Source organism: Myotis lucifugus, unplaced genomic scaffold, assembly GCF_000147115.1.
Source record: "Myotis lucifugus unplaced genomic scaffold, Myoluc2.0 scaffold_473, whole genome shotgun sequence".
NCBI lineage: Eukaryota > Metazoa > Chordata > Mammalia > Chiroptera > Vespertilionidae > Myotis > Myotis lucifugus.
The window spans coordinates 506,047-526,474 of record NW_005871521.1 but is presented as its reverse complement, the minus strand read 5'-3'; the positions used below and the strand labels follow the sequence as shown (position 1 = coordinate 526,474).

At 51.5% G+C, this 20,428-nt stretch overlaps 1 protein-coding gene across 1 annotated transcript in view; it reads right to left on the bottom strand.

Moving 5' to 3' along the window:
* Nucleotides 1-20,428, bottom strand: part of RYR2 (ryanodine receptor 2) — a 169,795-nt gene that overhangs the window by 6,955 nt on the left and 142,412 nt on the right. The window contains 15 exon segments of the mRNA XM_023744551.1: nucleotides 592-599; nucleotides 631-764; nucleotides 1,580-1,622; nucleotides 2,823-2,953; nucleotides 4,259-4,486; nucleotides 4,978-5,064; nucleotides 7,108-7,255; nucleotides 8,238-8,305; nucleotides 8,916-10,213; nucleotides 10,719-10,800; nucleotides 11,633-11,737; nucleotides 12,738-12,866; nucleotides 13,419-13,507; nucleotides 14,267-14,347; nucleotides 19,291-19,364. Of these exon segments, the coding sequence (XP_023600319.1) occupies nucleotides 592-599; nucleotides 631-764; nucleotides 1,580-1,622; nucleotides 2,823-2,953; nucleotides 4,259-4,486; nucleotides 4,978-5,064; nucleotides 7,108-7,255; nucleotides 8,238-8,305; nucleotides 8,916-10,213; nucleotides 10,719-10,800; nucleotides 11,633-11,737; nucleotides 12,738-12,866; nucleotides 13,419-13,507; nucleotides 14,267-14,347; nucleotides 19,291-19,364 (2,705 nt within the window).

Below are 20,428 nucleotides of genomic sequence, written 5' to 3'. Positions count from 1 at the left end.
AAAACATATTTTAAAAAATAAAAGGGCTACATAGATCCCTTTTCCAAAACTTAAGAAAATAAACATTTTTCCAAACAAGAAGTATCAGAAAACATAGTCATATATTGCACTTTTGCATATGTTTTACTTTGGCTTAAGGAAAGAAAAGCCAAGTTAAATTAAGAGCATTTGTTGTTGTTTTATGTACATAATGAAAAAGGCACCTTCAGCCTGGCCAGCATGGCTCAGTGATTGAACATCGACCTTGAACCAGGAGGTCACGGTTCAATTCCTGGGCAGGGCACTTGCCCGGCTTGCGGGCTCCATCCCCAGTAGGGGGGACATGCAGGAGGCAGCCAATCCATGATTCTCTCTCATCACTGATGTTTCTATCTCTCTCCCCCTCTCCTTTCCTCTCTGAAATCAATAAAATATATTTCTAAAAGAAAATGAAAAAGGCACCTTCAAAAATTAATAGAAAAAATTCAATCATTCGTAGCTCAAAATAGCCCGAGGTATAAAGTAGACTGTGTACGCTCTGCTCTCTGTCTCTCGGTCCCTCTGACCCGGAGGGAAGGAGACCAAGGCTCCTGCAAGGCCAAATGCTATCACTGTTTCTCCTCCCAGCTGGTGCAGAGCAGGGACACTCACACCGCCGCCAGGGAGCTGTCTTTCTTGGGCTTCTTTTTCTCCCGGGCGTCGCTGAAGTCCAGGGCGGCTTTGTCCATGCCAAGCAACTCGCTGATTCTGTCCCGGCCATAGAACTCGCCGTATTTATCCATAACCTAGGAGACAGCAAGAAAAGAGCCTCAACCATTAGGTTAGCTCAGCTCTGTGTGTGCATAAAACATCTAATTATTTTTATAGTTACTATATATTTGTCTTATTTTGAAGTTCACTTTAAAGTCTAGTTTATGGCTGTGGACCCTGAGCAAGAAAATATCTACGAAGAAGGGCTCTCAGTGACTTAACTAAACTCAAATTTTAAAAAACGGCCTCGCAGCCTCTCACGCAAACTGCAAAACTACACGTCAGGGAGAAGCCTGCCCCGAGCTGCCTGCCTCTGCGCTGAGCTGCTACCCGCACTGCCACCTGAGCAGCCCTGGACTCCCCTGACGGAGCTCTGTGCTGGGTCCGTAGCTGAGCTCCGTCTCAGCTGCTTCCTACCACCCTCCATGCTGTTGGCATCAGAAGAATAAAACTTCATGAAACTAAAACCTTGAAAGATGCTATAAAGAAAATAAATGCATTTCTCTGTTGCCGGCCAACACCTTTACCTCTTTGGGGGAAAGGGGGACCACGCCTGATCTGTCGGCGCCCTAACTGCAAAGGGCCTTGGCTGGTGGGGAACCCCACCAGCTGTGGGTAATGCGGGTGAGCCCACCGAGTCACTGTCAGGGCGCGGGGGATGGAGCCCCAGAGGATGGGTCCTTTGCCGCAAGTGCTGAATTCACATTCGACTCCACTGCTCTTTGCCATGACAGTAACAGGCAGAGAACGTACCCAGGATCTCTTTCTACACGGGAGCCACATCAGTTCAAATCTGAATTGCACTTTGGGGGAAAAAAATACTGAATTTATTCCTTCTAAGAAGTATTACCTTTCTTTTGACAAATTTGTCCCAGTAGTTGTTGGGAAATGACCTAAAAGATAGAAAAGCATAGAAAAAAAGAGTATTATTTTAAAGTATGATAAATCACAACATACTGCTTGCAATATAGAAAATATTTAAAATAATATGCAAACGTATTTTCTATTCATGATTATTGTAATGAATTTGTTTCCCATCTTACCCTATAATTTTTCTGCATTGTGGGCACATCAAATATTACTTTAAGTGTTAATATATAAGTACTGTACACATAATGGAGAAGAACATGAGCATATTTGTTTGTCAGCTGACGGTTGTGTTTTCTCGTCTATTTACAGATTGCGTTGTCAAGTGCCTTTAAAGGATCTCAAAACCTGTCACTGCTTTTCCTCCGGAGGGAAAGCAGTCCCTTTGCATCGGTTATCCCCAAGGCGACGTGGACCGGGACCCTGCGTGACCTGGCACGGGGCCAGGGCGGGACACACTGGGAGGGAGGGCGGAATGTGATTTAGCACCTCGAGTGCTAAACGAAACACGGCGTTCGGAGCCAACGTCTACGGTGCTCTCCACAAACAAAGCACCCCCATGTGAAAATCAAGAACCTACGGAAATAACTTCTTAAAAATAAGCAAAACGAATCACTAAACTGATAAAAAGGAGGCATTTCCCTCTTGAGAACTGCAAACGACTCTGAAAATACGGACACTATCAACGGTGGGAAACTGCTGGGATGGGCTGCCTGCAGCTCCTGGCCTACGCGGCTGATCAACGCGTGTGCAGAAGAGCATGTTTGCTGTCTTCTGTTTCGCACGTCCTGATGCTCAGCTAGTTGTCCACAGGCTGCCTGACGGCACCGACGGAAAGTTTACATTAAAAACGTGAAATTCAGTATCTCTGTCTCTAATGCTACCGCTCCTATCGTAATGAATGGCTCTGCTCCTCTGTGCTTCTGGTGAGATAACCCTGCACGCAGGTCCCAGCCCCTGCACCCTTCCCCGAACTCTGAGTGATGGAGGCAAAGCCCACGGGGCTGGGGACCGACTCAAAGCCCCTCGGATGAAGGAATCAGAACGCAGATGCAAGAACTGATGGCCTCCACCAGGGGCTGAGGGCGCCGAGCCTTTATTTTCTTGGCTGAATAAACACCCATTAATCACTCTGCCGACTTCTGATAGAACGCAGGAAACTCTGGCAAAGGACTTCATGTGTGGAAATCTGTGAGCGCCGAAGGCCTCGCATGCTCTTTACTCACTGTGTGTTGATTACGAGTCGATCCCACTGGCCTTTAATATCGTCTTCTGAAGGCTGCTCTGTAATGTAAAGCCCGTCAAATTCCAATTTCCGAGCTACTTCCTTTTCGCGCTTAAAAATAACCAGCGGGACCTACATTGGAAGAAGAAACGTATTAAATTAGTTCAGAGGTACTGGCATCTCCTGTGGCCACTGTCATCACAATCCAGCTTTAGGAGAGAAGCATTTCCCCCGTTACTCCCAGGAAAGTACAAATGGAATGAAAGTGAATCAGCTATACCTAGGAACAAGCATCACAAGGTCTTGGAAAAACAAGAGAGAGAACAGATACTATATGTACACGTGTGTTTTTAAACAAAGACGTTCATAAGTAACTAAGTCACTTTTAAATAATAAAGAGAGAAAGGTTACACAAAACTGTTTTTTTTGGCGTATTATAGATGCATATATATGGTAGCAGCAGACACGAGGGCAATAAAATATAACCATTTACTAAGCTTCCAGAATGCATGCTTTTAAAAAACGCAATTTAATTTGAGAAATCTCTTTAATAATCCCTTGCTCAGTGTGACCACGTTATTGTGAAATAATTTTAATTTCAACATCAGGAAAATTCTTTGTCCGTTTTTAAGATGTCTCCAGAACATACTGAAGCCCCTTTCCTATGGACAGACTTTACACAGGGGAGACGCGGACATTCCAGAAGCGTCCGAGAACACCCCCATGGACCGGGAGGAGGTGGGGAGGAGTCTCGAGGAGAAGGATGCTGGCCTTCGCCCTGGCCCTGGGTCTGAGAGGAGGGGCCTTGCTAGGCAAGATGCAGAGTCTCCAGGAAATGGGCAGCCCTGCGCACTCAGGCTCCCTCCTGGGTGCGTTCACCCGACGACACTGCTCCCTGCAGGCGTCTGGGAGCCGCATCACCTCCCGGGGGAAGTGAGACAAACTGGGAAACCTTTGTGCCCAGGAGGGCAGCAGAGAGCTCCTGAGGTCAGCAGAGTCACCATGACTGCGAGGCTCCAAGGGGCATCCTATCACCCTAACACGCTTCCGGGAGCACTGCTAGGGGAGACGGTGCCTGGGCCCCTCCCGCAGGGTGGTTACAGGTGACACGGGCCACTGTGTGTGTGAAAGGAAGCTCCAGTCAGACCCCCCCAGGCCAGCCCACCCCAGGGCAGCCCGCAGCCGCACTGGTCAGTGTGGAGTCCAGTGGCCAGGCCCCCGGGCCCAGCCAGGACAACCGGTCGTCGCCAGCGTTGCAGAGAGAGGCTGTGCCTGCCCCGTGCGTCTGCCCCGTCCAAGTTCCCCTCGGCGGCCCCTGCTCCCTCCCACTGTCCACAGGTGTGGCTTTCTGGAACATTCCGAATAAGCTCCGTGCATGTAATTTCCACCCCAGAACCCGCTTCCCCAGGCGCGGCCACAGTGCCCGGCGCGGCTTACTTTCAGGCAGTAGTAGCCGATGATGCAGAAGAAGGAGATGACGGTGTGCAGCACGGCCAGGATGCGCAGCGTGGGCTCCATGTAGCCGCTGCTCTCCTCCAGCACGTAGTGCACCGCCAGGACGCCCGGCGCGTCCTCACCGCCGTCATCGGGGCTGCTGACTCTGGCGCTTTCGCTGGCGCTGCGAGGGGGGAGCTCCTTGCCTTCAACCACAGAAGAAGTGGAGACCTGATTCAAACCAGTTAGAGCGCGGTCAGTTCTCTCCCTCTAGGTATCGGCGCCAACGAGAAACAAGGAACCCGCCTTCTCCGCAGTGACTGGGCGTGAGGGCCCGGCACAGGGAAAGGGTGCTCTCTCCACCCTCCGCGTGGTCCACGGGGGATGTTCTCAGATGCTTCTGGGACAGCAGATCACTAACACGCTTGTGCCAACCCTTCTCCTGAACCAGGAGTTACCAGGACCCACGCGTGGGGGGACCGAGATGGCTCAGCTGCCTCTCCAGGATCAGAGGAACCGCATGTCACAGCTGAGCCACGAGTGAGCTGTGCACAGGGCGGGGAGCATGGGCGAGCCTCTGCCGAACCGAACCTCACTGAGCTGCAGGAAGGACTGCCCCCGCCTCACGGTCGGGGACGTGCTCAGGGTGGGTCTGTGACATCTGTACATCACTCAGGCCGCCGGTAGCGTCGCACTGGTTATTAAGACCAAGAAGCACGTACCTTATAGAAGAGCAAGATGAAGTTGATTGCAAAGGCGACAAATAAGGCCAACATTCTCATGTTGTAAAAGTTGCGAGCAAAATAGTTCTGAAGGTGAAAAAAAGGAAAAGGTCACTGAATCGAGAGACTTGAAATGTGCAGACCATTAAGGAAAGCGTCCATTCATTTACCCAAACGCCTTCCTGAGCACCTAGTGCGTATCAAGCATCATTCTTGAGACCGTGGACATCACTGAGTTAGAAATCTGGGCACCACGGAGGAGACACACCCACAGGCAGAACGTCACCTCGGGGATGCTCACTGCGGTGAGGAAAATCCAGCAGGCTCGGGCTGAGGGAACGGGGTGCGTGAGCAGAGGCCTGAATGTCGCCAGGGAACAAGTGGGGACCCAATGTGTGTCAGAGAGAGGAGCACGCAGGGGCAGCCCCGAGGTCAGAGCAGTGGGGGTGCCCCTGAGGACAGAAAGGAGGAAGCCGGGGGGCGGGGGAGTGTGGAGGGGCTGGGGTCCGGGTGAGCTAGAGGGAGTGGCAGGCCCCGGATGAGGTCTGTGTGGGGTCTGTGATCTCCGGGGCCTCGAGGGGGCGGGGGGCACAAGAACTGAATCACTGCGGTGGCATCATTTCCCTCGTCTGTGAAGTGCAGATAAACCAGAACCTCCTCATAAGGGTTCGCTGTGAGGATTAGATACGATAATAGAGGAGAGTCTATGAGTCCTGTTATCACAGTTGGAATTGTTTTGTTCTCGGAGGATCTGAAGAGGGCTTGATGCCCTCAGACTCTGATTTGACAGATTATCCCAGCGTCCGTGTGGAAAATAGAGCAGGGGCCCGAGTGGCAGCAGAGGATGGGCTAGGAGGACACGCAGGAGTGTGGGGAGAGATCCCGCTGCCAGGGAGGCTGGGCCGGGGCGCGTGGAGATGGGGACGCGGGGCAGAGCCCACGCATCTAGAAGACAGAGCTGAGAAGGTTACTGCTGGGCTGTATTGAGGTGGAAGAGAGGGAGAACTCAGAGACGGTAACTTCTGGGTTTGGGTCTTAGCACCTAACTCAACAGCTGGTGCCATTTTCTGAGCTGGACAGAACCAGACAGAGTGGGTGTGAGGAAAAGGCTCTGGGAGATCAGCACTTGCTTTAATATTAAGTGGGAGGCATCTGCACGGTGCCCGTGTGGATGTGCCAGGGGCCACGTCACAGGCACCGTGTCTCCTGTCCCTCTCCGGCACACACGCCTGCTGGCGGTGTCCCTTCCACAGGGGACTCTGCCTTCACTGCCACAGCCCTGGGCCGCGTGGGCCAGTCACACCGTTCACCCTCCTGGGTGGACCGATCAGCGAGGCTGGGCCAGTCACTCTGGCACTGAGCTCCGGGGTGATGAAATCCTGGGGACATTGGGCTTGAGGTGACCATGGCCCGTCTGTGCATGCAAACTGGTGAGCAGAGAAGCCCCCGTGCAGAGAGGGGCCTGCAACCAGTGGGCAGAGCCATGCCAGCCCCTCTGTACCTGCCTCCCACAGGTGCCGACACATTCCTAGGAATCACGGGGCTCCTGCTGGTGTCGCTGAGCTCACTCGACCCCGTGCCCCACACCCGGCCTCACCTGCAGCCTCACCTGCAGCATGGCACCTACCACAACACCCACACGAGTGGTCACCCAGAGCTTTCTAGAACACGTTTATGCTCAGAGTCCTCTGCACTAAACAACACAGGGGAGGTACAGACTGCTGAGAAAACCTAGTTAAAACTTACTACCACACACATATCTGCCTGCAGTACATACAACATGTCCCATACGTGCACCTAAGCAGTGAGAACACTTAATCACGGGGACGGTCACTTCCCTTGCAGGTGGTCTGCAGGGAGCCCGGTGCACACCCAGACCCGTCCTAGTCTCTGTGGGGAGACACGGGGTGTGGCAGCCACCACATCCAAGGTCTCGGGCTTGTGACGTGTGCAGAGGTCCCGGGTCCGTCCTCACGGAGCCAACCAAACGCACCAGCAGGTGGACTTGGTTCCCTGGTTGCCGCCCACGGGAGCCCACGGACACTCGTGGAGCCTCAGTTATTATAGTGACTGGCCCAGCCTCGCTGATCTCACCATGTCTCCCAGCAGCGTCCACCCTGAAGGGCTCACCAGAAGCTTCTGCTGATAAGCGATGATCTTCTTCCAGAACACGGACTCGGGGGCCTCGGGCTCCCCGTATCTGTGCGTGTGGATCAGCCGCAGCTTCTGCCGGCCCTTCTCGTCTTTGGCCTTTTCTTCTTTCTCCCCATCTTCTCCCCTGGGAACAGGCAAGAACACATAAGCCGGCAAAAGACGAAAGAACTAACGGGCTTTGTGCCAAAATACACAAATGAACACATATTCAAATCACAGCATCATTTTTGAAAACTTTCTCCTCCAATGAACTGTAATAGTTCAATTTTAGAATTTGGGGTTGGATTTCTGTGACCCTGGCCTCCTGTGGAGAATCCTGTGAAGTTCAAATCTCAAGGGCATGTCACAGGCTGGTGTGTCTCTGTATCTGTACGGAGCACCTCCCCTTCCCACTGTGCAATAAGACATCGCACCGAAAAGAGAGTAACAGTGAAAACCCCCAGCCTGCCTTACTTCTGAATTAGGATTTTAACAGTCAACCTGGAACAGTGGCTAAGCTTTAGGACTTCATGTCAGAGACATGCATTTGGTGGTTCACATATAGAAAGGATGTCAGGATATTAATTTCTCACATGATAATGAAATTAGCAGCACTAAAATTGGATGCCTAAAACCCCTCTAGCTGCAGCATACCAACCCTCCATGGAAGTGTATTTATGCAGTCGGACTCATATTCAAAACCCACAGATACATAACCCACCTAACCTCACCCACGGGAGGTATAGCTAACATTTTTAAAAGATGTTTTGATTGATTTCAGAGAGGAAGGGAGAGAGAGGGAAACATCAATGATGAGAGAGAACCATCGATCCGCTTCCTCCTGCACGCCCCCCACTGGGGATGGATTCCAGGACGGAATCCCATGTGCAGTTACACCAGAGCTGGGCCCTGGGCTCTGGGAGGCGTCCCGAGGAACCACGCGGCATCCCTGCTGTGGGACACGGCGATGGGACCGGAGGCCGAGGCTGGCCCGGCCCCGGGCGGGCGGTGCCCACACTGATGCCCCGGCATGGAGGTCCTGGTGCTGAGCCTGTCCCCAGAGAGGACAGAGTCTCCATTCCGTGCCCTGGAGAGAGAGCACCAGCCAACAAGGAAACCGCACGTACTCGGCTTTCTCGGGTTCCGATCTGTTTTCTTCTTTTTCTTCCTTTTCTTCCTCTTTTGTCTCCTGTTCCTTGAAGTGAAGGGGAAGAAAAGCAGGTCACACACCACCTTGGGATGAGTTCAGGGAGCCCTGTGCCCAGGCGCCAAGTGGCGACCTCTAGGTGACCCCTGCCTCGGTGGAGACGGCACTTTCCCTTCCACCCCCTCCCCCCGCCCCAGGGCAGCAGGTGCCGCTCTGGGCGCCTCCATTTTCCTCTCATTTCCTCAACCACCTGCTCGAATCCTACGCACCAAGGCCAACTAAGTCCCACTGCTCAGATCTGCTCCAACCACTGCCAACACCACTGCCGCCTCATTCACGCCACGCGTGGGACCCTGCCGTCCACCAGCACGAACGCTTTTCTAGTTCTGTCAGGAGCGTTCCCTCTGACGGTGAGCCGGGTCAAGTACCTGTGGATGGACCCGTTTCATTGCCTAATGTCTGCGTGAGTGCTCGGTTCACACCTACTCATTAAGATAATTCAGTAACTGGTAACGGACCTCCAGAGGCAGCTCTGCTGACCAAAAGGCCACTCTCTCTGGAAACTCAGGCTCGTGCTGGACCCTGGAGCGCCAGCCTGGACGCCCACTGACTCACAAGGTGCCCCTGGGCCCGAGCTGCCGCGACAGGGCTCCGGTACCTGCACTTTCTCTGGCGCCTCGGGAACGGGGTCTGGGTTGCTCATGAGGTCGCTGAGGCCGGCGTTGGGGTTATGAGGCATGAGTCTGTACTGCCCCCCTTCCCGCTTCAGGTCCAGGCCGAAGATGTCCGAGAGCAGGTCGCTCTCCTCCGTCAGCTCCTTCAGGTCGGTGAGGTCCTCCGAGGGCAGGGCGGCCTCCAGCGGCTTCCGCTCGCCCTCCTCCCCGTCGTCCCGCACCTCGTCCTGCGTGGGGTCCGGCATGTCGGCCAGGAGCTCCGCCACCCTGATCTTCTTCGCACCCTCCACCAGGCTGCCCCCCAGGAGCAGGCTGCCCACGATGCGGGAGAAGCCGCGCAGCACGCTGGCCACCACGTGCAGCAGGCTGGCCAGCGCCCCCCAGTAGGAGGAGAAGAGCGCCGTGACCATGTCCCTCACCGTCATCTTCTTCACCTTCTTCATCTGCTTCTTCAGGCTCTTCAGGCTGAGCATGCGCAGGAGCGTCAGCAGGTTGTGCCTGAGCGCCAGCAGGGCCGAGCGGACGGTCAGCAGGGAGAAGAAGCCCGTCCTCGGGCTCTGCTCCTCTGGCTTCTCCTTCTCACTCTCCTCCTTGCTGGCCGACCGCTCGCTCAGGTCCGACTCGGAGATCTGGGCCGCCAGCTGCATCTCGAAGATGGTGTCCTCGCAGAAGTTCACGAAGAGCTCCATCTTCTCTTTCTCGCCGCCCTCGTTGACCACGTCGAAGATGAACTGGCGCTTGGACTCCTTGACCTGCGGCTTCTCCCACTGCGTGCGGCTGGACTCGCTGATCTCGAAGTACACGCGCTCGATGCGCTTGGCGCTGCCCATGATCTCGATGCGGCCCAGGAAGGGCTGGAAGTAGCGCAGCACGCTCTCCGCCAGCTCCAGGAAGGTCTGCAGCCGCGAGTCGTTGGGCATGTGCTCCGAGAGGTTGGTCAGCAGCACGGCCACGTTGAAGCTGATGTCCTTGGCCGGCTCGTGGAAGCGCTTCACGAACTCCTCGTAGTCCAGGGTCTCGTTCTCGTCCGTCTCCGCGCAGGACAGCAGGAACTCGGTCTCCGACGGCGTGTAGTGCTTGTGGCTCTCCATCGCTTTGTGGAAGTCCCTCTTGGAGATGACGCCCTTGCCGTCGGGGTCGTATTCCTTAAACGTGTCAGAAGAGGTCAAGTCCTTTAGTTTTAAGAACATGTCGAAGAATTTGAGGATCATCTCCACGTTGTTGGACGACTCCACAAGCATGTCGACCATCTGCTTGCCGATGGTCCCGTTCACGACGTTACCTGCAGGCAGACAAAGGCACTCATTCACAGCGAGCACCGTCCGCAGAGAGAGCAGCACAGGCCTCCCAGCCCCGTGTCAGGCACGGCCCTGGGCCTCCTCCAGTGTGTGAGGCCCAGGAGTCAGCCAGTCACTGTAATTACACAAACACGCGCAACACCATGCTAATAACCATGGAGGAGTATTTGAACAGAAGCCGGCCTTTCCCCCTCAAATTGGTCATGTTTTAGGATAAAGAAAATGGGCAGAAACTGAAATCCAGCCTCATATTAACAGTAAGAATGAGCCTTCACAAAGCCCTTTAGGGTTGAAAAATCATTCCTCATAGACAATGTCTCTTTCTTAAACACGAACCTGAGAAAAGTTTATAAAGCCCCCAATAAACCCGGGCCTCTGTCCTCTCTGGGGGTGGAAGCTGAATACTGGCCCTTAAAGTAGAAGAACCAAGGCGATGCGGGTTGCACAATGTAAACCTCTAAGTACAAACGAACACGAAGCCGAGGCTACCTTCCAACATGGACAGCAGCATGACCACCATGTCCTTCTGCAGGTCCATCAGCTCTTTCAGGAGCTCGATTTGACTGGAATCCTGGAAAGAGCAACATGTGGCATTGGAGGCCGTCGGAGCAAATGCAGCAGGAACCTGAGGGCTCCCCCGGAGGCGCTGCTCCACCCACGGCGACCCCTCCCAGCATCTCAGGACCAAGGAGAAGCCGACAATCTATGTTTATTGGCTCATCCTTAGAGCTACTTTCTCTCTTTGACTTTCACGAAGTTGATTTTCCTGCTAGTGGTGAGTTCCTCTATGGAGGCCAGCTGCTTGTGTGGACCCCATGCGCACACCTCTCCCTTCCACGGGGCCTGGAGGATTTCAAATCCGTGTCCCCTCATCGGCAGGGAGGAGGGAGCTTCGGTGAGTGTCATGGAGACGTGGGTCCCCGAAGGGTTGCAAATGTTCAACACTGGGGACTAAACTCTTTTATTTCTCCTATAGTCAAGTGTTCAGTATCTTTTGCTCTCAAATTTGAATGATAGCGCTCATCTATTCTCAGCTTGCATCAAATTATTAAATTTTTTTAAATCCTCACCCTAGGACATGTTCTCACTGATTCAAGAGAAAGAGGGAAGGGAGAGAAACATTGATGTGAGAGAGAAATATTGATCAGTTGCCCCCGACCAGGGATAGAACGAGCAACCTGGGTATGTGCCTTGGTGCATGGAACAACGCTCCAACCCACTGAGCCACACTGGCCAGGGTGCATACAGTTCTTTCATTTAAGAAAATGTTTTTAAATGTGGAGTAAAAGACATATAAAGAAGTAAGCTAAGAAATGTGATGTGAAATAAGGGAGAGCATGCTTTGTGTGCGAGTAGCTGCTGTCCCCGCCGGCATCTAGGAGGGCGGGAGGCGGTGCCTTTACCTGGGACAGCTTCATCTGCATGTGGGCAAACACATGGAGGAAGCCCACGACGGCGTCCCAGAGCCGGCTGTGGGCCAGGCTCTGCTGGTTCCCAGTGCACGGACCCTACAGGGAAACAGACCAACGGCATCACTGCTGATAACCTCACTGCCAACAATAGGGCCAAAATTAACATCTCTTATCACCAACACTGAAAAGAAAGACCCCAAAATGTAAGCTGTGCAGTGACGACAATGGTGCCCTCAGGAGACAGGCACTCACTCACCTGTCCTACCACACCTGTCCCTCGCCACATCCGGGCATGTGGCTGTTACTTTACATAACCTCCCCCCCAAGATTATGCTCAGCCCAAGGAAGCAAACTACCACCCCTCTCTCCTGTTTGCCCTCAGCACGGGGCACGGTGCCCAGCGGCTCCCTGACGCAGAGGTACTGCTAACCCCGCCCATGGAGAAGGGAGGAAGGAAAGAGGACGGACTGGCCTCCAGGAAACAGCAAAGTGTGGCTGGTTGGGGAAAAAACACAGAATTTTATAAAATCTTTTCAAAATTTTCAGGTTAAGACAAATGTAGCCTAAAGAGAACATAAAACAAACCAATATTTAAGAAAGGTATATTCCTCATAGTATTTGGAATTTTACCTATATCATACATGGTTATATTATATAATTACACACACACACTAACATGAAGCTGTTAAGACCAGTCTCTTCTTTTTTATAAAGTCTCCATGACACTTTTTCCTCGCTTTTCCTGGAATATGGTCAAGTGAATCAATGCCCTCCTCCCCCTCCCTTAATGCTGGCTGCGAGCTGTTTATACACCAGGCCCTGGAGACCTCAGTCAACACCATGGGCCACGCCCTGAGGAGTTAAGGACCCCTCAGTCCGCCAAAGGGTAAAGCAAGTCGTTCCGTGAAGATCCCCTCTCCACCGAACCTTGTGACCATCATCCCTGGCTAAGGATCTGCAGACGAGGTCCATCAGCCATGGGATGGTGACAGGAAAGGGCTTTCATCCTGTTGCCTTTTCCCATGGGATTCCAGGGTAATCGGTTGACTCCTGTTTTCCTTCTTTCTCTAAATAGCAGAAGTGGGTACGTGTTTACCTGGATATACTCTGTGAGGGTGTTAAACACTTGTTTTGCTACTTGAATTGCTTTGGAGAAGTTCCGCTGTCCTTGCTCATCGATCACGTCTTTCCCCGAGTAGTACCAATAGAAATCACTGATGGACTCCTGGAAGAGAGGCCGAGGGGGAAGGCACAGTGTGAGGCCAAGGCTGACCTGTTCAGCTCTGAAATCTGTAACAGGAAATCGTTCTACATAACAGATTGGGAAGTGGATAAAAATCATATTAGGACAGCTGAAAGGATCAAACCTGAGGTTATTAAATTTAAGCATCTAGGTGGTCTGAAAGCCTTTCTTTCCCATTCCCGAGAATGTTCCAAATATCCTTCCCCTATTTATCCATCAGCTGCAAAGGGGAGCACAGCATGTCAGGGCTTGACAAAATGAAAAGAAAATTTCAAATGCCACCAAAGCTAAAAACCGTGGGGAAAAATCCGCACTGTAGAAAGGACATAATGAGGGAAGTGGAGCCAGGATCAGAGACAGCCAGGTGGCCGCTCACCCGGAGGCTGGGTCAGAGACGGATCAGAGGCGGAACGTCTGACAAGTCCTGACAGGAGACCAAAGCCCCGTGAGACACGGCAGCCTCACCCAGGAACCCGCCGTGTTATCTCGGCCAAGCAGCCCCTCTAGCTCGCCACCAGGCACGAGGCCGCGTACCTGCACCCGCAGCAGGTAGTCCACGGTGGAGATGATGATGTTCACGGTGGTGTTGTTGCCAGTCTGAGTCCTCAGGTAATTCTGAAAATCTGCACGAGACCAAACGATGTTATTACCTCTCGGTCCAAAGTGTAAAATGACTTGTTATCTGAATAACTCCACCAGCAAATGATGTCTCCAGCAAAATCCTTGTGGCCAGGAGCAGTTTTAATATGAAGTAGTTCAGAGTGTCCATAAGAAGTGAGGGACGCCCCATACACCCGCCTGGGGCTTCCCAGAACCTAACTAGTCCGTTTCTGTCTCAGAGGGTGCTGACCGTTCCCGATCCTTCGCTCTGGAGCTCCGGGCCTGGGGACGGGATAGGAGCTCCACCGTCTAGGAGACGGTGATTAGATTACCCACAGTCCTCTGCTCCTAGGACTGGCTCAGTGACAGGGAAGAGAGGAGAGTCCCGCCCCGCTCCCGCCCTCCGGATGCACGGCTGTAGGGAGCCGCACCCATAAATAGGGCATGGAACACGGCATCCTAGGTGATGCTGTGGCACCGTCCCCGGGCACCAGGGGCACAGAGGAAACCAAGCCACAGAGCTCCCTACACAGATCTCTCCCGTGTGTCTTTCTCCACCGGCCACCTGTCTTCTCCACATCAGAACAACTGATTGGAATAGTGAGATGGCTACAAAGGGCTGCCAGGTAGTGATGCAACACAGAAAGAGGGATGTGGCCCGGCTCTCGTGGCTGAGCTCCCCCTGCAGGGCTGACCCGTCATCACAACGGACAGGCCTCTGTCAGTACTGGCGGCAAGCATGTCCTCCTGGGCACCAGCCTCCAGCCTCAGGCCTCACGCACCTGAGTTGTGCCCCTCGCAGAGCAGCTGCAGGAAGCGGAAGAGGTCGCAGGTGAACTCATCGTCCTGAAGGACCTTCTCGCCTGCAGGGAAGTCCAGACGTTACCCTCCAAGCAAGCGAGCATGTCCCGTCCCTCCTCCATCTCCCCGCACATCAGGCCGGCCCCGTGTGACCGGCCGCAGGCACAGGGCAGCCGCCTCTATCTGAAGCTCACGAGACCATGCGCTTGGCAGATAGAAGCCCATTTTCTTTGTTAGAAAAGAGCCTGTGAACCTTAACACCCAGGTTTCTCTCTGTTAAGAGGAGCAGCATGGGCTTGGCAACATTTTAGGAGCAACCTGAGGGTTTAAACTTTTGTTCTCACCCTCTAATTTCTGATAGATGTGGACGGGAGTGATTACTGCATCAATGACCAGTGTTACAGTTACACCTGCTTACGCTGCATCATGGGAGCTAATGTGCTTGTGGGGAAGGGGCTGTCATTCCACCTATATTTCAATTTAAATGTATCTTTATCACAAGCGACTTCGAAAGCAGAAGGACAAACAAACAAACAAACTAAAAACCTGTACCACACATTGCAAGCTGATTTTCAAAGCAAACAGGGTCAGTGAAGAAAATGTTCAATAGATGAGCGTTCAACATATAGTTTAGGAATAAAAATGACAAAAAATGTTGTTTGGCAAGTGGATGAATGTATTTATATGTTTAAAAAATACTAACTCCTCAGCCTGGGAGCACTTCCAGCTGAGAGAGCTGCGATGGTGCGTGTGCACCTGGATGACAGTGACGATGACAATGGCGGAGCAGATGGACTTACCAGTCTGCATCTGTGACTTTCAAAGTGACAGGCTCATAGAATGGGAGGGTTAGGAAGCAAAACTATTATGTTTTTAATATAAACATTAAAAAAAGTACATGGCATCCCTGTACTGGTTTCCCTGTGAGATTGTAAGATACGCTATTTGGCGACCAAACTAAAATCACCAGGTGAGCAGCCAGTGCTGTGCCAAGTTCGCCCGCTAGAAGCACGTGGTTTGAATCTCCTCACATGGCTGCTAAGCCCATTCCTTAGGGTTTATGTTCACGACGGGACAAAGGAGAGAGGACAGTCTGGGCCGAGAAACTAAACTCATCATCCATGACACTCAGCATCACCAGAAGGGCCTTTAAAATGAGACTCAGATCAAAAGATTAGCAGTTCCATGGATGATTGATTCTTGGGAGCCTGTTGAAATGTTTTTCCCCAGAAAATCAAATCCATAAGCCATGCACATACGTTCAATGTGCATATATTCAAGTGCAGTGAGTAACCGTTGAGAGAGAGGACACAGAACAGTTGACACTGAGGTCAATGTCACGGCTCCACCCGTGGGCCTGACATGCTCAGTGCACCGCACCCTCATCTACACCAGGGTGCTAGCCATTGCTGGCCTGCGCAGTATTTCCTCTCAACCGTATACGCACACCATAGCTTCACTTACACGAGGACACCTGCTCACAGCAGAAGAATTGGGGGAGGGGGGAGCCTCCATTCCCGCCAGGTGAACAGGTGAGCTGGTATGACGTGGGTGCAACTGTGTGATGGACACATTTGCATCTGGTGGAAATGCTGCTGCCGCCCATGCTGCAGGAGCAGGTGCCGCCAGAGGGGTGAGGCTTTCTGTCGGGGGGCACAGGAGATCAGGCCACCTGGGACGGCCAGGAGAAAGCACGCTGGACCATGAACTGAGGTTAGTCATCAGTGATGAAACAGGGTTGAAAAGGCTCCTACATCCTTGCAAGGTTGCCTGTGGTCACTGCCAAGTGTGCCTGCTGTGAGGAGCTCTCCTTTGCTGGTGGTTTTAATGACAAGGGCTTGCATTTCTGACACTATAATGAAGGAAGGTTATTGAAATGTCGCTGCTGAGGGCGAGTGGTTCTCTCTGCCTTAGTCTTGTCATCTATAAAATGGGGATAAAGGGCTCTGCCCTCACAGGCTCTTCACAACCTGCATGACCATTTCTACAAATGTGGAGAGCTCAGTGTTAGTAGAGGTGGTGATAACACTAAATAAAGGCACAGCCTGCCCGGCTGGTGTGGCTCAGTGGTTGAGCGTCGACTTATGAACCAGGAGGTCCCGGTTCCATTCCCGGTCAGGGCACATGCCCAGGTTACAGGCTCAATTGCCAGTAGGGGGCGTGCAGGAGGCAGCTGATCAATGATTCTCTCTCATTGATGTTTCTATCTCTCTCCCTCCCTCACCCTTCCTTTCTGAAATCAATAAAAATATATTTAAAAGAAACAAAAAATAAAGTGGGACAACGCCTCCTTGTAGGGTTGTGGGCGGGTAGCAAAAGGTTTATGTGCTTAAGTGACACATTTTCCTCGGCTACATCCTCGGCCACTTCATCATCCCAGCAAGACAGCGAGAGACGACAGGGAAGACTGAGCTCGGACAGACGGTGGCCCAGAGCAGGAGCTTCAAGCCCGGGAGCGACGTCACTCACAGTTTATACTTTTCAGGTTTCTCCGCGTTTGACTGCAGAGGAATGAGCCACTTTCCTTCTCTGATGAGGGGCATGTTTTCTTATCTTTTGTAAAATCTTAACAGAATGGCTGTGTCACACGCTTTTAAAATATGCCAGAAGTCAGTCCATTTAGCTGATCTTGCTCTGGAAAGTCCTATCACCTCAGCCCCTTCCTTATCCCCCTTGTATGTCTTTTAGGGACGATCTGAAATGTTAATACCAACTTTGTTATATGAGTTTGAAGAGCAAATATTCCTATTATCCTAGAGTTCTTTCAATTCGGTCTGAAGAATAACAATTAGTTTTAACCTGTGATGCTCTGAAGGAAGAGAGGAGGCCACGCCTGCTCAGTGCGTGGAGGGAAGGGCAGAGGCTGTGGCCGCTGGTGTCCGGTGCCCCAGCTGCGTAGCCATAAAGCCCCAGTGCATCCCCGACAGAGAGGCCCCGGGAGACCCTGCACCCCGCAGTCACCCGTGTTCACAACCGTCGCAAACACTGGGTCTCCCAGACTTTTTAAATGAAAGAAACCGAACAGAACATCCAAAAACTTAATTTAAGTGCTTGTTGCTCCTTTGTGTCCAATATGCATATCCTCAGAGAAAAGGGGGAAAAAGAAAATATTGGTATATGCATTTTTTAAATAACAGGATGCATAATAGTAGAAAGGAAATGATCTACTTGTTTAAACGGCCTATGGAAGGTCTATAAGAGGAAAGCGCCCAGACTGCCACTGTCCAGGGAAAAGCCGCAGCAATCGGGGAGTCAGTGGCCACGGGCGGCTCATTGGATAGTTACCATGCTCATGAGTGACGGCTGCAGAAGGGAGGACAGTGCGCACAGTAGTCGGAAGAAAAGGAAATGGGGGAAGAGAAAAGGTGAGGTTTGTTTTTGTCTTGCTGTTAGTAAGGAATGAAATAGAAAAGGCGTCCATCAGTTTGGGCAATACTTGGCCTGTGTGCTGACAAAGCACAGACAAATCAGATCGAGCGCCTATTGAGAGATGGCGATTGTCGAAGGAGCCTGCCGCACCCACCCAGCTGTTTCTGATTTGGGGTCACAGGTGTTGCATCCTCCCCTGGCTGACAACAGGCAGAAGACCCAGGAAATGAATCCTGGGTGGCCGCCATGAACTGGCTAACGATTCCTGACATTGTGTTTAGAGCATTAGTAACTTTAGGGGCAGCGTCAAGGAAAAATGAAAGAGTTCCAATTCCAAGACAGGGAAGTCAGACTTTGAACAAAGAATTCACTCATTTTCAGGCCCTTTATAGCTGGGAACTGCCCCAGACTCCGGGGGAGAGGCAGGCCCGAGACTGTGGCTCCGAGCTCCCCTCGGGCCCTCAGGCCAGGGGTGGGACTGTGACACAAACTCCAAGGCATTTTCCTTCATATGCATCCTCAGAAAACCCAAGTAGGCTGCTGCTGGGGTTACCTTGAAGGTAGCTCACACAATTAAGTTATTGTACAACTGCTATTTGGTGATGGAACCTACACATTCAACTGCCAAGCACAAGAGAAAACCACACAGGGATGGCAGCGGCATTAGAATGTGTCTAAATGACTGTCTTTCAAATCCAGCAAGAAATATGCACTAATTCTTTTTCCTACTGTGAGAACAAAAATATACAGAGATAGAGAGATTAGTTCATTCTAAATTATCTCAGAAAGGCCAGCAGTCTACCAATGGCAGGTGGGAGGAAATTTATTGTTTGCAGCAAGATTGGCTTAATAGAAAAACCAATGTTCCAAAACTAATATATTGATAACTCCAAACCAGACCAAACACACAAAAACAGATAAACACATAGAGGCTTACCAAAACTAAGTTAATTTAAAAAATCAAACACAAAAGAATAAAAACAAATAAAAAATATTGAATATTTTTTTTCTGAATAAATATTAAAATAGGTGTGCAACAATAGTTATTTCTGCTTCCACTGCTCCATGTGCTCATTTTCCTAGTTTATATATGCATCTATCTATAGAGAGGAAAAACTCTAAGATTATGTGAGTAGTTTTTGTGCACATGTAAATTGTGATCAGAGTTATCAAAAGAAACATTACTCTTCAATTTCCTTCATCAAAGAATTTGCGCTTGCAAAGATGCCTGGGTCCATGAGCTACAAGGACAGCTGCCAGGAGGAGGCAGCAGGCAGCAATGTCAGGGGGACCTGACAGCCTGCTGGTGGAGGCATGTTCCTAACGTGTTCACCCATGCGCTTTCTCACTTTGTGGATAATTCTCTAATAGGGATCTTCTTCTAACACCCAAGCAGGGGAAGGCCACCGACAGCCGGTAACAATACGGTTGGATTTGGGTGTGACTTGCTTGAGTGACCACTTAGGGGCTTTAAATGAGTCACATAAGCATTTTGTCCATTTAAAGAAAACCTGTGTCTCTCTGTATTGAAAAGGTAACTGATAGCTGATTCGTTTCAGGAAGGAAGGGGGAGCAGGCGACCTTCTACTTTAAGGAATCCATACCTGATCCTTCTTTGTCACCATCTAACCCATACCTGATCCTTCCTCGGTCACCATCCCCAGCCCTTCAGCTTTGTTCTGCCGCTCAAAGGCGTTTAGGTCGAGGACGCTGCAATGACAGGGAGAAACGCACTCAGAGGACTCGGAGGAGCAAATGTCTGGAAACCGCGTGTCTTGAAATGTGAACTGATGTCAACATACACTGCAAACGCGCCCCAGCCCAAGGCCCACCAGCCCCCTTCCTGGTGGCGGACGAGTCTCTCCCCGCGCCCACCTGAACTGACCCCTGTGAAGTCCAATGTGAGCCATCGTGGGCTCCACTGGGAGCACATTATAAAGTTGGCAGACATACTTAAATATAATTACAATGACCGCGTTTTCCCACGTGGAATAGCTTATTACACTCAGTGTGTGCCAGGGGCCTTGGTCAAATACTGTCTGATTTTAAATGCTGTAAAACTAGAAAGTAATTATCATAAATTAGTTAGTTGAGGACCATTTGTTTAGGAAAAATGAGAAATGGTCTATAAGCTCCCAAATAAAACTAGAATTTTCTTTTTTCTTTTAAAAATCATGCACCACTCATATTAAAGGGTTGCAGAGGGCACAGCAATTCCCCCAGGCCCCTATATTGAGCACAGGGAGGATTGTTTTAACACATTATTAACATCGAGTAACTTAGTAATTAAGATATTATTAACACAACATCAAGATAGAAAATAAGACAGCAACTTCCGCCCCCTTTAAAGTGTTTCATCATTAAATGTTCTTCTGTGTTAATTATTGTCCATAATGTAAACACTTTGAAAAATACCACCTGAGTTAGAACGGAAACAGCGAGTGGGGGCTCCCCTGCATGACTGCACCAGGGGCTCACCTGCATGACTGCATGGGGCTCCCCTGCCTGACTGCACGGGGGCTCACCTGCCTGATTGCATCAGGGGCTCCCCTGCCTGACTGCATCAGGGGCTCCCCTGCATGGCTGCACAGGGCTTCCCTGCATGACTGCACAGGGCTCCCCTGCATGACTGCACCAGGGGCTCACCTGCATGGCTGCACAGGGCTTCCCTGCATGACTGTTGGGGCTCCCCTGCATGACTGCATGGAGCTCACCTGCATGACTGCACCAGGGGCTCACCTGCATGACTGCACGGGGGCTCCCCTCATGACTGC